At 44.0% G+C, this 15091-nt stretch overlaps 1 protein-coding gene across 4 annotated transcripts in view; it reads left to right on the top strand.

The window, feature by feature from the left end:
• Positions 1-15091, top strand: part of NTMT2 (N-terminal Xaa-Pro-Lys N-methyltransferase 2) — a 31750-nt gene that overhangs the window by 6418 nt on the left and 10241 nt on the right. The window contains exons 1-2 of one of the 4 annotated variants that reach the window (XM_072343140.1): positions 5684-5733; positions 12963-13138. The exons of 1 other annotated variant lie outside the window; for it this stretch is intronic. In XM_072343140.1, the coding sequence (XP_072199241.1) occupies positions 13004-13138 (135 nt within the window). In that variant the 5' untranslated portion in view covers positions 5684-5733; positions 12963-13003. Of the gene's footprint in view, positions 1-5683; positions 5734-10077; positions 10243-12962; positions 13139-15091 lie in introns of those variants that run through there. 2 more of the 4 variants (XM_072343138.1, XM_072343139.1) reach the window with 2 other exon arrangements.

Genomic DNA, 15091 nt, shown 5'->3' with positions numbered 1-15091 from the left:
CCTCTGGGAGTCTTTTTAGTGAAGCGTTTCTGGCCGTTACGTGCCAGAGCTGCAAGAGACTCTGTAGTCCCACTTTCCCTGCCCTCCCACAGGTTTTCTGTGTTGCTTTTCATACTGTTTTGTGAGTGTGCAACATCCTCTTTATCCCAGTTCACCACTGTGCCCTCCGGTCGCTCCTTAAAACTCTCTCCTTATGTGCAGTTCACAGTGGCAGAGCCAGCCAGTCTCCAGACCTCTTTCCTCCCTGCTTGAAGAGCTGTGCCTGCATTCTGAAAGGCAGAGCTCTGGGGGAACTGAGCTATGCACACACACGCAAGGCTGCAGCTAACTTGAGCCTGCATTTTCCAAAACCCACAAGCTGTGCCACTCAGGCAGAAGAAGGTTTTTGTTAGCTTTTACCTAGAGAAAGAGCTTTATCTTGCACTCGAGCCAACAGAGGGCAATGTACACAAAATACAACATCAAGAAGAAATGCTTTTATAAGATGACTGTAAGCAGCCCAGCCCTTACTGTATCTGGAGTCACATATCACAGTGAAAGGCGGCATTCCATGCTGGACCTAAAACCTTCTCAGGCTCCATCAATTAAACCACCACATATGGGGTGGAAGAGACTCAGCAAGGGACTCTCACTAGGGTTCAATGAAAACCAGATGTTGTGGGCATAGCTGTCATGCTTATCAAGAACAACAGAGCAGCCCCTGCTGAAGTTTCATCAGGAACTCTGCCCTTCCTTTCCTCTAGCCCCAGCATTACTGAGAGTCCCTAACCAGAACCAAATAAAATCCTCACAACCAAAGCATGCAGAAGTCCCCCCCCAGATATTACTATTTATCTTAGCATACTGTTTATATCTTCAGATCAGGGCCCCACTGTGGCTGTTGCCATGCTTGAGACAGGGTGAGGCAGGCTTCATGCCCACCTAAGAGCAACTTCTGCTCTCTTAAAAACATAATTTAGTGTTGGCTCCAGAGCTGAAAGGATTTGAAGGGAAGAACTGTATTCCCTCCATAGGGATAAATCTCTGGCCAGTTTCATTTACATGCATTATAATGCATTTACCCATAGGGCTCACATGCTATGTTTTGTTGCTTTAGATGGAAGTCCAGATTGCTGAATTCCAATTGTATAAATGATAACAGATTGCTGCTGTCAGTGTACCCATGAAAGGGCACGGGAATTGTGCAGGATATGCCCTGAAGGGCATGAGTCATCCTGACCTATAGTCAGTGAACTTTGCTTTGGAAATGTGATTCAAAGAGGATTTTTCTTGGGAGAACACAAGTCCTACCCTAGGAATTGGCTCTTTGCCCAAGGACCTGTTTTGCTCTTCATTTCCTTGGGTCCTTTTGCTATAGAATGACTTTCTGAGATTGACTGGTCTGCTGAAGTCCACAGTTGCCTGTAACGTCAGACAGTTGGCTCATTCATTGTTAGAGTCCCGTTTCTCAGCTCTGTACCCCGATGCTGACATACACCATTGCTCTGAATAAGCCACCGGAGCTGCAGTCAGAACAGCTTTTCTGGCTGCAGCCAAGTCATTTGTAAAGGTTACCACCTGCAGTCCAACGTGCAGCTGTTTTTCACTGCCCTCATAACTGCACGTGTGCTCTCTGCCTGTGCCTCCTCTGTCAACATGATCCTGTGGTTTTCAGGAACTTTTAAAAACTTGTTGTTGGAGATAAAACAAAAATTACTTGCTTTAACCACATTTATTCCTGACATCATATGCCAGCTGTGAGCATGAGGGAGAAGAATTAATATAAAGGCCTTTTTAAGATAAAGAGACATCCTACAACAATCCCGATGGCTTGTCTGTGTGGAAATCACATTGCACACCAGGTGTTCTCTGAGCAGAACACAGTAATTTAAAGGCCAAATTGACCCTTTGTGACCTGTGTGATAAGTAGTGCTGGTGCACATGTTCTTCTGTGCAGCTGATGTGTTTCAGAAGGAAGCAAATACAGTTCAGATCTGCAGAGACTGCTACCTACTAATATAGAAGTCCAGCTTCTCCCTGATGCTCCAACAAACAGATCTGCTTTGAATCATAAAGCATCTGATGACTGGTTTTAAACCCACTACCCTCAGGCAGAGACCATTTGCTGGTATTGTAACTGATTCTTCCTTTTCAACTGTGAAGAACTTGATGTCCTTGAACTGCTTGATCTTACGGGGAGGAGGAAGATGACAGATGGAGAATTATTTGTTTACTCTCTTAAATACCAACACATTCTTATTTTAGACCAGAAGCTGTTCAAGACAATGACAGTTATGCATTACGGCAGCCTCTAATGTTATTTTAGTGTAGGGCTTCAGTTTACCCAAAGCTTTGGACTCTTAGTTGTCTCTGCTATTGACAGAAAGGTTGACTTTCTGCCTCAGAAAACTTCAGAAAGAGTCAAATGGTGATAAAGGAAGCCAAAATGGAAAGGGATGTCTCATATTCCAGCAGTGACACTAGAAGCAGTGTGGGTGCCACTGTGCTTATATTAAACCTCCACTCTTCTTGTTAGCAGAGTTGTAGGCTATATAATAATGCATTACATGTCTGCAGCTCCTAGGTGGATCAGTATTGCTGCTTATCAAAGCAAGGAGTTAGGAGGTAACATAAAGCAATCAGCTGTGAGTGGTTCTTTGCAGTTGATATTGAAATGCCGCTGCTTTCAAATATGCTGAAAATATAGCATCCACTTTCTGGGGATAGAAAAAGATGCAATTGATGTGGCTTTCTTCAGGAGATAAATCTGCTTCTGTCTAACCTTCAACAGCAGAAGGAAGTGCTTTGAAAATGACTGAAGAGGCTTCATGCTGTTGTGATTCACCTTAATCAGCATCTGAGGATGCAGTGTGCCTCTCTTAGATTTCAGAGCTATTCAGAACAGGAATTTAGTCCTGTTTACATGTGAACAGAATGAATGCAATGAGTTTTTATACAGCCTTCCATGGATAGTCACTCTTCTTGAGTGGGACAAATGCAGTTACAACCAACAGTCAGCCTAAAAAAGAACTGTTGTTTCTGACAGATTTGTGTTGGATGATTGAGAATGCTGCCTTGGAAAGAGGTGCAGCTGTGCCCATGCCCTCCCCTCTTACAAATCTTGTGCTGTCCCTGAGTGACATCTTTGGATGAAACCTCTGTCTACTCCTCCTACTGTTTTGTTGTGTGATAACTGTGGGATTTATTTGAAGTAGTTGAGCTGGTTCAAATGTTGTTTCAAAGCGGAGTAATAGGGGAAACTCAAAGGTATAGCCATTAGCAAAAAGAATGTATCTCTTTTTCTTAAGGAAATTAGGCTAAGAGTTACAAGAAGGTCTGTTGCACTGTGTTAAAAAGGAGTTGTCCTGAAATACGCCCAGTTTCCCTTGTGTATGTTTTGGCTAGATTCTTAGGCGGGTTTAAATCCAGAGATCTTCAGTGTAGACACAGTTGCTGGAGCATTCTTTAGAGGGGAATTCAAATGTGTGGACCCAAAGGGAGAGTTAAGCCCTGTTTGTGCACAGAAGGCAGGAGAAGCAATGCCCTTCTCTGCTTTTGTACCTCACCTCCTCTTAGCAGATGTAAATGGACCTCATGACTGTCAAATCTATGGGGAGCCCTAAGCCTGAAATCTCAGTGTGCTCAACTGTGCTGTCCTAGCACTTGATTTCCCCTAGGACACACCAAGGCTTAGGTATCATGCTTGGAGTCTCTGCAGTCTCTAAGCAGAGAGGTCACTTTGCTACACAATGGGTATTGCCAAAATGGCAGCCATGCCAAATGTGAAGCGTGATGTCAAATGTGGAGCAGGTGGGCTGGGCATTCGTAGGGCTGTCTTTCATCAGTGACAACATGTGAGCTCTTTCCAGCGCTTTCATGTGTTGTCTTGACACATCCAATACTGTTGCATTATATGAATGTGGCTGAAAATAGACAAGCTAAAAGAAAGGGCCAGGTTTGTGAGAGAACCAAGAGAGATACCAGGATTTTGTCAGGGGCCATTTATTTCAAAATGGGTTGGAAGAGGACCATATACTTCACTGATAGAATTCAGGAAGAATAGAGTTTCCAGTATAGAAGATAGTTCAGGGGAGGTCTGTGCTCTGCTGCACTACTGGCATCAGAGTGGACCTAATTTCTGCCATGATCTCACTCTCCCTACTCCATCCTCAGCTGCTTGTTTCTGCCTTTAGTTTTGTTGTTTTTTTTCTTTCTATTTTTTAATGTTTCTGGTAACTATAATCTCTGCACCGAGCTTATTCACAGTGCTGACCAAACAGAAAAGGTAAGCTAATATAGCAAGCTGAAATGGCACAGAAGAGACCCCAACAGAGGAAATTTAAGAGCGGGGAGGAATCAGACCATAGAAATGCATCTTCCAGTACTTTGATTACATTTGGCTTTCAGACAACCAGATCCAGCACTCATCTGACAGGATACAAGGAGGAGAGCTGCATTATTGCAAAGGTTGCTGTGTATTGTGACTCTTCTGCCACTGCCATCACATAAGTGTTCCAGCCTCACGTTGTAGCGTATGACAAATTCCCTTGTGTCAGCTGAGGGCTGGAATGGGGAATTGATGTCACTTGAAAGAAAAGTACATTTTTCTGAATTAGTTTTCATTATATCTATTCACTGACCTGTTCACCAACATGGTTGCGTGATCAAATAGACTAGATCAAATGGCAGAGCAATGTGCCAATGCATGTAGGTGAGAATGGGTGTTGGGAATGCTAACTAAAGAAATAAAACAGGCAGTAGTACCCAGTGATTAATTGATGCTTTGCTAGATGCTGCTTAGCATCATCTCATAAAGGCAGAGTCCCTTTAAAAAATACACTGGTGCAGCCAAATACTAGAGATTTTTCTTGGCAGAAGCTCCTTGCTCAGAAGCTCGATCAGACATTTGTTGGTAATTGCAGTACTGCTTAGGACATATGGTAGGAAGATTTTTGTGTTGAAAACATCCAGCTTTCTCACCATGCCTTGCTGTGCTGTAGTGTGCTTACACTGCGGAAACTGGAAGAAAAAGCTTGAAAGAGGAGACCCTCACAAACGTAATGCCTGCAGGTCAGTGCCATCAGCACAGAATCTTCATCCCCTTGGCAAACAGCTTTTGAAGCAGTGCATCCCTCCTTGTTGAGGGGCTGATCCTCCTCTGGGATGTAATGCACCTAGAGGATACAGCTCCCTTGTGTTGTGTTCCGTTCTCCATCCTAAAAGCATTTCAGCCTTCGCCTCTACTCCCTTTCATCTTACAGTTTTGCTGTTGTAATAGCCTGAACGATCCCTCTTTTTACTTTATACACTCGTCTAAGTTTATTAATGGCCAGTTTATCTCTTTTTGTTGTTCTGTGTGTTTTGATAGCTAAAACAAAATTCTCGTACCATTCCTCTGCTCCCAGACAGCAGATTCTTGAAGCTAGCCTCTGTGGATGACAGTTGCTCTGACCATTTAATGAGATTACATGAACTTGGGCAGCCTGTAGTGCTAGAGAGTGGTTTGCCCTGCTGTATACAATGGCAAAGTATGATGTTGAACCTTGTACAAATGTTGAATCATGGCCTGAACCACTTGTTGAGCACCTGGGCAAAGGACCTGGTCAGCCCTGGGAGCACAGGTGAACGCAATTCAGCTGAGTTACTGCAAGGGGTGAGGCCTGGCTGTGCCATTCTGAGACTTCATTTAAGGGCTGAATGCCGTTGGAGATCCCTCCGTTGTGGAGTTTTTCCTGTGAGCCTCGATCTTCAGAGGTGGGTGAGCACTTTTCCTTTATAGCTCCTTTCCCTTTGCACCAGTCCCTTTGTTATTACACCTCCTGTATCACCATTCCACTACACTGATCTTACTGATTGTTACAAGCTACTGTTTTCTTGTTGCATGCAGTCATTGCAGCTTATTAGGGCACCAAACTTGTACGGAGACATATGTCTCATTCTGATCTTTTGGCCTTCCTCTTGGTTTTCCCTGGACTGTAGAATACTGAGGGAGAGGCAGAGAAACAAAATTGCCTTGTGAGATTAAAGAGAGATGGGAGACCCTGGATAATATCTGAATTTCTTTGAAGTGAAGGCTGCACAGATTAAGAAAAGTGTAATTGAACTAAAGGCGCTCTTTTTTGAAGTCCATATACTTTTACCCTGGCTAAGCAATTTCCTGGTCGTGGTTTTTATCACTTTCCAGCACCTGCTTGCTTCAGAGGGCGACACTCCAGGGATTACTCGGAGGGAAGTGCCAAGAGCCAGTGTTTCTCACTGCCCTCTCGCCCGCCTCCGCCCCCTGCACTGCTGCACACACACCCCAATATAGAATGACAGCACACTGCCACAGTTTAAATGACTCTGCCTCTTCGGAAGGACAGGCCCTTCAGACAGCACCAACCACAACCTTGCAAAAAACATCATGGCATATAAAGCAGCACATCTGGCTTTTAAGTCCCGCTGGCACAAGACAGATGAAGAACTCTGTCGCCACAGCATGTCATTTGACTTACATAAGGCAATCCAGAATGACTTCTTTCAGTGTTACCTTTATCTGCTGGAAACGCTTCCCCTGGGTGAGTAACTGGTGGGCAGGAGTGTTTGTGTGTGCGTTACCATGATCTGGAAGGACATGTCATATTAGATAGCTGGGTGCAGCACTCGTGACAATAAGTAGTGGTTTTGAGAAGCCCTGCTTGAGAGATTACAGTCTAGTTTAAACCATTTGTTACTCTCTCAGCTCCCTCTAATTCAGTATCCTGTTTTACTTTTTTACCTAAATACTCCATAGACTGGGGGGGGGGGGGAAGGGGAATGAGAAAGACCTCAAGAGCTTTAGATTTGATTTTGGGGTGAGGATACTTCTTTCACCTTTAAATAAGACAGGAATTGACCTACTCGGAACTTGGAAGGAACAAACTGAAAGCAGCAGAGCTGTCAGGCCTTACTTTCTGTTGCCCGATATTCGTCCTCAGCTTTGTATTATGCACTGCTGTGGATAAAGGCTTGAAAAGTAATGACTGTTATTATTTTCTTAACCAAAAGTCTCTGTGATCCAGATCTCTGCCGCACGCTGTCCAGACCGGTGTTTGTTATCTGGGAGGAAAGTGCTTCCAAAATATTTCTTTACAGCCAAATATGTGTGAAAGATACAGGATGCCAAAATATTTCATGTGCAGGGCTCCTTCCTGACTGGAATATCCACGTGGGTAGGTGGGTTATCTTACCTGATGCTGTGAGATTGTACAGAGCCCAGTGAGTACCCTGCTCAGGATGCTAGAATTCATGAGTCTGTAGAGAGAGAAAGTATTTCCATGTTTTCTTAGTATTCTGATGTGGCTTTTCACATACGGTGATATCTGCAGCTATCTAAAATGAAACATGCAAGGTAAATACTCCTGTCCCTAGTGGTAGGTAGCCAGGAACGATGGAAAGAAAGGAAAAATGGAAAGGAAGGGAAGTTAATTATAGGTCAGTGTAATCTCAAGAAGTCTATGACAATGTTATTCTTTCATTTATTTTGAAAATAAACACAACATATTAGGAACTGAGCAGGATTTCCTACAATGTAACTGTTAGTGTAAGTACTGGTAGGATACTTTATGGCTAGAAGGTACTGTTACGAATATCTAGCTTAAAATTTCACATAAAAGTTTCTGGATCGTGCCTGTAATTTATGAGTGAGTCACAGTATATATTTATGAAGACAAAAATAACTTGGCTTAAAGGCTGCAAATGACTGAGAACTCATCAGTATGTAATTAAGCTGTTTCCAGGTCTAATTGCTTCACTCTCTTAAACCCGTATTTTATTTCTGGTCTGAATTTTATTTGAATTTCCATTCTCGGCCAACAAGCTCTCTAAAATGTTTACCTGTCAGACTGATGTGTCCCTTTGCCAAATGTTTAATGCTCTGAGTCATTATTACGACTTCTCTCAAGTTTTCCATTTGGTTGCCAGTGTATCCAAATCAGTAAGAGCCCAAGGAAAAGGTACCGTGGGTCTGGCCTCCATGTGAACATGGAGTTGATGCATACTGCCACGGAGTAAAAGGGTGCATAAGGACAGACACCAAGAGGTAGCCTGTATGCTGTGAAGGCACATCTGAGAATCCTCTCAGTGTGGTGCGGATGGGTGGATAACCAGATGGGTAACGACAGTTTGGTCATTGGGCTTAGAAAGTCAGGGTTAATGCATTGTACTTGGTCTCGAGATCACTGGTGTTCACAGGCAGCTGTCCTGTTTAACATCTTTATCAGTGATCTGAAGAGCCAAGCTCTTCAACTGTGGTCAGATGACAAGAGCTGGTGGACTGTAAGGAAAAGCTTTCTGTTTGTGGATTGTCAGGGCACTGGAAAAGGTTGCCCAGGGAGGCTGTACAGTTCTGCGTTGCTGCAGGCTTTCAGAACTGACTTAAATAAAGTCCAAAGGAACCTCAGTTTTGTCCCTGCTGCAAGCAGAAGTTTGAACCAGCAACCTCCCTAGGTGCCTTCCGGTCTGGACTATCCTGCGTTCCTGTGCTCTCTGTGATGCAGAGCTGAACATGGCAAGTCTAAACATACCTGCAGAATGCCATTTTGAAGTTCAGCTCAGAGTGGAACCCAGCAGAAATTAACTGTATTTCAAGATGAGATCCAGAGACTTCTTACACAGAGTTAACAGTGTTAAGCTGCTAAAACAACACTGAGGCTGTGACCTAGCAGAGCGCTTTACAGGGTGCTTAACCCTAAGTGTGATTAACACTGAAATCGGGCCTCGCATTGAAACTTGCTGCAATCCAGCATCAGCAAGGTACAAAATTTACTTCAGTGTGCTAACTCCGCAGTCCTCTCACCCTCCTTTCCTAGCGTTCAGTGGTGGAAAACTTAGGCAAGTTTAGCTATGAGCTGAGCATATCTGGTATCACAGCCTGTTAAGAGAATCAGGTAATTTTAACAGACTGGGGTGACGTTTATAAAGAAAAGGCATTTTATTTAGGCCCAGATTCAACAGTGTACTCAAATGTGTATGAAAGCCTCTAAGCCCAGTGGACTTTAACAGAACTACTCAGATACTGGAAATTATGCATGTGGTTCCAGGGGCTGAGGGACTTGGTGCCAGGAGGGTGAGATCTGCAGTGGAAGACTCAGATGATTAGTCCAAAGAGCCAAATATTTCAATATGTGAGGCACATGTCTGTAAGTAAAGCCTGCTTTGGGGGTGTGCTGATGTTCAGCCTCTATAAAACAGTTCTCAGACCATAGCAGAGAGGTGGATCTTGCTCTGCACCCAGATAACCATTTTTCAACTGATGCACGAAGCAGATGTTGCATTTAAAAGGGATGCTTAGCCAAAATGGAATTAGTTCAGTATCTTGCAGAAAGCAGTTGGAGCCACAAAATAATGTTCACAAATAAAAAGTTCAAAAAAATTATTCGCAACATTTGTTTCTGCCAGGGAGATTTAGCTGAGCAAGCTGTGCAACCAAGAGCTGTAAAACAGCCTGCTGCAGGTTGGGACTGTGCCTGATCCAGTGCATGAAGGGATCCCATTGCCCCAGAGATTTAGTCCAGATGCAGCAAAACAACATTTTGAGCTGGTCCATTAAAAAAAAAAGAAAGATAAGGTTTTGGACTCTGGGGAGAAGAAGGGCCAAGGTGGATGTTGTGTGTCTAGTCTAGGGGATGGCATTCAGCTCTGTTTGGCATTCAGACTGTTTGCTGCGACTGAAAATTTCTAACACCTCCTGACTGGGGGTGACCTTTAGGGAGGCGGTGTCTGCGCTCAGCATGCTTTGCCAGTGGGCTCACTTTAGCCTTTGCTGCTTGGGGGTCTTGCCAGCAAATTCAGCTGAGAGACAAAGCGCACCATGATAGAAGGTTTCTGCTTGCTTTGCTTGAGACACATTTCTAACCTATCTTAACACTGAAAATCTTGTCTGTGGAAGCTGCTCCCTGTGAGAGACTTACACCTCCATCATCCTGTCCTGTCTATGCCCTACTTTGCAAAGTACATTGAAATCGGGCTGTGTATCAGTAACAGATCTCACAAGTATTTCATTTCCTGATGCAGGACATAGTCCCACATGGATCGTGGATTGGGAAGATGCCTCTGGCTAGACAGGTCCTGTGATGAGGGGCAGGCACACTGGAGCAGAGCTGCAACACTAACTGCCACCAAGGACGTGCGTCTCCTCACACTTTGCTTTTTGCGGTAGATTCCTGCAAGCTGGCAAACCTCCTGCTCCCTCTGGTCCTGCTGCTGGAGCCTGCATGCCAGGCACAGCTGCGAGGCAGATCAGAGGTGAGCTTGATTGGTTGTGTCTGGAAAATTGGGTTGTGGGTTGGGAGAGTTGGCAGCGTTGCAAATTCAGGAGAGGGAGGAGAAATACTTGAGGAAGCAAGAAGTGGAAGTCTATAGATCACGTACATTGTGCATGAGACTGTCACTGTGACAGGCTTTGGGTACAGGTCCTGTGTCCTTGCATGCCCTCAGGTGAGGCACTTGCACAAAAAGATCTTTGCACGTTTTGATGGGTACAGAAAATGCTCTGTGTTCAGAGTGGAGCTGGTTTCAAATGCCAGCATGTCAGGCAGGGCTGTGGGGCCCCAGCTGGCCAGGGAGGAGCTGAAGTCAGCTGGTGTGTGCATGCAAATCCCTGCAGGCATCCTGTGAGTCTGATCCAGGTTCTGAGTGAGAAATCTGAGAGCACACACCACAGATCTGATATCCTGAACAGCAGCATATCGTCTCCATGTGTTGTCTTAGGTTCAGCTCATGTATTGAGTAGAAGGACCCTGAATATTTGTTGTTTGTGCTGCCAGCTGCCTGCAACACCCTGGCCTAGTGTGCAGACAGCCTGTAAGTGCCTCTCTTTTCAATCAAGTGGAAAAGATAAATCTCTGTCCCCTGGTAGTTCCGTTAAACAAACCCTAGTAATGATCACTGGGGTCTCATAAAGAAGAGCTTGTAAAGCAAGCATCCAGAGGTTCAGTTCTTTTCACCAGACAGACTGGCATCTGAAAGGGAGAAAAAAGAGACCTGGAGAAAATAAGCTGGTGCCACTCCCAGGGGAGGATGGAGATCGTTTACTGGAAGAATCTCCACTGCCAATGGAGTCTTTATTTCCCAAGCTCTGGGAGCCTCCCTGGCCAAGTTGCGCAGTGGATTGGCTGCTGCCCCCTTCATATTAATTTCTTCAGCTAAATGGTTTCTTCTGAGTATGTGAATATAATCAGTGGAGTGTGTAAAACTCCCAGGTTTTGACCCTTGCTGGGCTCAGTGCTTCTTGTGGTATAAATTTCTCAGGCATAACATAAATGTGTAATGGATTAAAGCTTTAATAGTATCCGTTCGGCAGTTGACTTAAGCAGGTGATGACAAGAGGGGCTGGTAATGCTGCTTTTGTTGGATGAAGGATATGCCGGGCATGCTGCTGATGTGTAACCCAATAGCACTATTCTGTTCTGAGTGGTCCTTGGTGGTAATTATTCCTCATCCTACTTCCTTTGTCCCCCCTCATTTGCCGCCAAAATGTCATTCTCCTGCTGGGGATGGGCAGGCATATACTTATCATTCCCTGCTGAGCTTGCTTGCCTTCCATAAATACATTCCAGGCTTGTGTTCAGGTCTCTGGCCTAACTCTCATCCTGTGCACGGAGGGCATAATTCCTTTTCTGCAGGCAGTGTGAGCAAGGCATGGCTTTGTCAGACCCTTGCCAGCAGTGCGTCTGGGCAGGTTTGGAAGCTGAAAGGTGCAGTCCACAGAAGGTAGATGCTGAATGGCACCTGGGTGCAGCTCTCTGTCTGCACAGCCCACAGAGACATCTCCCTCTCCTCTACTAACCAGAAAGCTGTTTGCTGCGTTCTTGTTTTCAATTCCTTGAGCGTGCTGAACATCTGCAGTGGAGGTGTTCTCTCAATGCAGAATGGTGCTTGCAGACTCATTCCCATTGTGACTCCCTCCTTACTGCTCAGCTTTCACACATGGGCTTGTAGTTGTGTTTTTGCTGGAAGGCCTGGCTGGGAATAACTGCATGTGTGGGGAAGCACCTGTATGCTTGTATGTGCATGAGACAGCAGGGTAGCTTGTTTCCAAACAAACAGTTTCTTGTCTCTCTGAATCTGAACTTTGAGATACAACACATAACTACTTTTGATATGCCAATGCATTTCAAATATGGAAAAACTTACGTGCAGTTCATAGATCTCAGTTCTTCAAAGACTGGGGAGAAATCATCTTTAACCATACAAAACATGTTGTGATTGAATCCAATGGTCTCAGACTTATGATTGCTATGTATTACCAGCAAAACAGCAGAGCGATGAAAGGAAAGACCCAACCCCTGGCACTCAGGAGCTTTCAGATATGACACCCACTGATTATTTTGACCCGTGACAGAAGAATAGTTAGGACTGTTTCTAAATGGTCTCCCCACTGTACAGCCACTTAGGCCTGAGATTGCCATCTGCTCCTTGGTTCAACTTACTTACAGTGCCCCAGACTTTACAGTGTCACTAAAAATAAACCAAAGCGAGTGCCTCATTCATTCAGACTCCTCTTGGTGCGCTCTCTGTGCAGCTGTTGATGGCTAGAAAGCATATATGGCAATCTGCAGGCTGTAAGGAGCTGTTAGGTTTGTGACAGCGGAAGTGGTGACTGCGAACAGCAATAAACACTGCCCACAGCTTTTCTGCGGGTAAACTAATCCCACTGCTCTCTTTGGTATTAATGTTCATCTTCAAACCTGGAATGATTTTGCACTGATGTGAAAGCGTTCTGGGTAATGACAAATGAGTTCTGAGTGTGGCAGGCACAGAGTATACTCCGGGGTGCTGTGCCCCTTCAGAGCCTTGCAGGATTAAATCTAACACCTTTCCTTCCACCTCAGCTTTGGAAGCAGAGGTTTGTTAATTTCAAACCTCAGCTTCGATTCACTGATTTTCATCACCATGCCTCCAGAACAATAAACTAACCCAGAAATGTGTCATTAACAGGAAAATAATGATTTGTCTGCTTGCAGTGAAACTTTACGCCTTAACAAGCCAAGTTATCAATGGGGAGATGCAGTTCTACGCCAGGGCCAAACACTTCTACCAGGAGGTACCAGCCACAGAAGAGGGCATGATGGGAGACTACATTGAGCTCTCCAATATAGACATTGAATCCTCCAGGGAGTTTCTCAGGAAGTTTGTTGGGGTGAGTCATTTAATCCCATCTTCGGCAAGAGATAGCGGTGATGTGTCATAAATGACACGCAGCGTGCCCAGTCACGTGTATTTTAAATGGCACTGCATGTCATATTTCATATGCGTGAAGCTCATGATGTAATTGACTGTGATAGGGCCCAGGAATATACTATTTACATGTGTTCTGCCAGCTCTCGCATCATCATGAATGCACGTTTTGCTTGGCTGTGTGGTGTTGTTCACATGTTTTGCATCCTTTTCTTACACTCTGAAGCTGCAAAGAGAATTGTGCAAGGATAGCACAATCTTAGCTTGGGTGGGAGATTAATTTGCACTGTGGGACTGAGACTTTTCATGATAAAATCCTTGCTAGTTTTCAGTGGGAAATACTTCTGTGCAAATTCCTGCATTCTGTTTGGGACAGTGGCTGAGACAAGATGCCAAGATCCTGTTTTGTCTGTTTATAAATGTCCTTTTTAATGAGAATGCTGCAAGAAAATCCAATCCTCCTTCCCCTCTCATTGTTAGCAGCGTGCAGAATAAATAAAAATATGTGTAAAAATATGATTTCCTGATCACTGCAGTATTACTGTTGACCTTTGAAGGCAGATCTAAAGGTCTGTAAGGATCTTCAAAGGTTTGCTTTGACTTGAGATGCAAAGTGGGATTTTAGCAGCGATTAAAATAGCAGTTTCACTTTGGCTTTTGGGTTTCTGAAAAACCCATTGATGCCTAAATGTGTTGTTAGGAATCTAATTTATTTTAAAGTTTGGCCGAATGATTTTCCAACTGCCTCTTTCCCTTCCTGTGGGGATGAGAAGCCTGCTAAATTAGCTCAACAAGTATATTAGATGCTGAGGAACCCACAAAGTTACAGGGAACTGAATTTCATCAGTTTTCCTACTCACAAAATTACAAGTTCTACATAACGCTACCCTACAGCTTTCATTTTCTACTCAAATGTACAAATTCTGCTTAACTAGATGACTTTTTTTTTTTAGCCTTAATGACCTATTGTGGAAAAAAGCTCAATAAGTTAATGAGACGTTGGGCGCAGTTTAAATGGATTTGGATGAAAAATAAGTGTGGTTTAAGAACAGATAGAAATCCTGTCTAGCAGCAAAGAGCAACTGATGGCAAAGTTCACTGCATGTGACAGACTCTTGGGACAGCGTGCCAGCAACACACAGTTACCTAAGTGAACAGCTACTTTATTTCTATTAACAGTCTTTTGTATTAATGGCTTCACAGCATTTTAAGGCCTCACTGAGTCTGTGGGATTTTTGTAAAGCGGCTTCACTGCATTTCAAAGCCTCACTGTATTCAGTTGTTTACAAAATAAGAAAACAGAAAGGAAATTCAGAAGATGAACGATAGTAAAGTGGTACTTTCAGTAAAAACTAAACGTAACTTGTAAACTTAGAGCCAGCCCCAGGCATATCCCTTACATTTGACATGTCTTATTTTAAGGATATTTGGAATTCACGTGGTGGACAAGCCTGTCCTCAGGGAAAGATTTCACACTTCCTAGACATCATACAGATTCAGTTTCCTGAACAGCGAGTTTATATCACACAGTTAAGCTTTCTCATCTCCAAGACCCAAAAAGGAAAGAAGTGCAGTCTGTAGCAGAGTTTCACATGCCAAAGAGAAATCATACCCAATGCATCAGGTGTGATGACAGATACAAAATACTCCAGAGCAGAGCTTCTGCTCCTATTACTAGCCAGGGATAGAAGGGATATTCTGAATGGCCAAGATCAAACAAGGAAAAAAATAAGAGAGAAAGGAATCTGCGTGTTTTGCTAATTCTGATTTAGTTTATTAGAGCATGTCCTCTCTCAAGATCCAATCAATTAGTTGCATTACTTATGGTTTATTTCCCTTCCTTGCTACTGCAGTTTGAATCTGACTTGATCAGATATTTACAGGCTTTCTGTAGTAGTGACCTTGTTGTACACCT

Source organism: Excalfactoria chinensis, chromosome 8 (assembly GCF_039878825.1).
Source record: "Excalfactoria chinensis isolate bCotChi1 chromosome 8, bCotChi1.hap2, whole genome shotgun sequence".
NCBI lineage: Eukaryota > Metazoa > Chordata > Aves > Galliformes > Phasianidae > Excalfactoria > Excalfactoria chinensis.
Note: the sequence above shows the minus strand (reverse complement) of the source record. Positions and strands in the feature narration are given on the sequence as shown.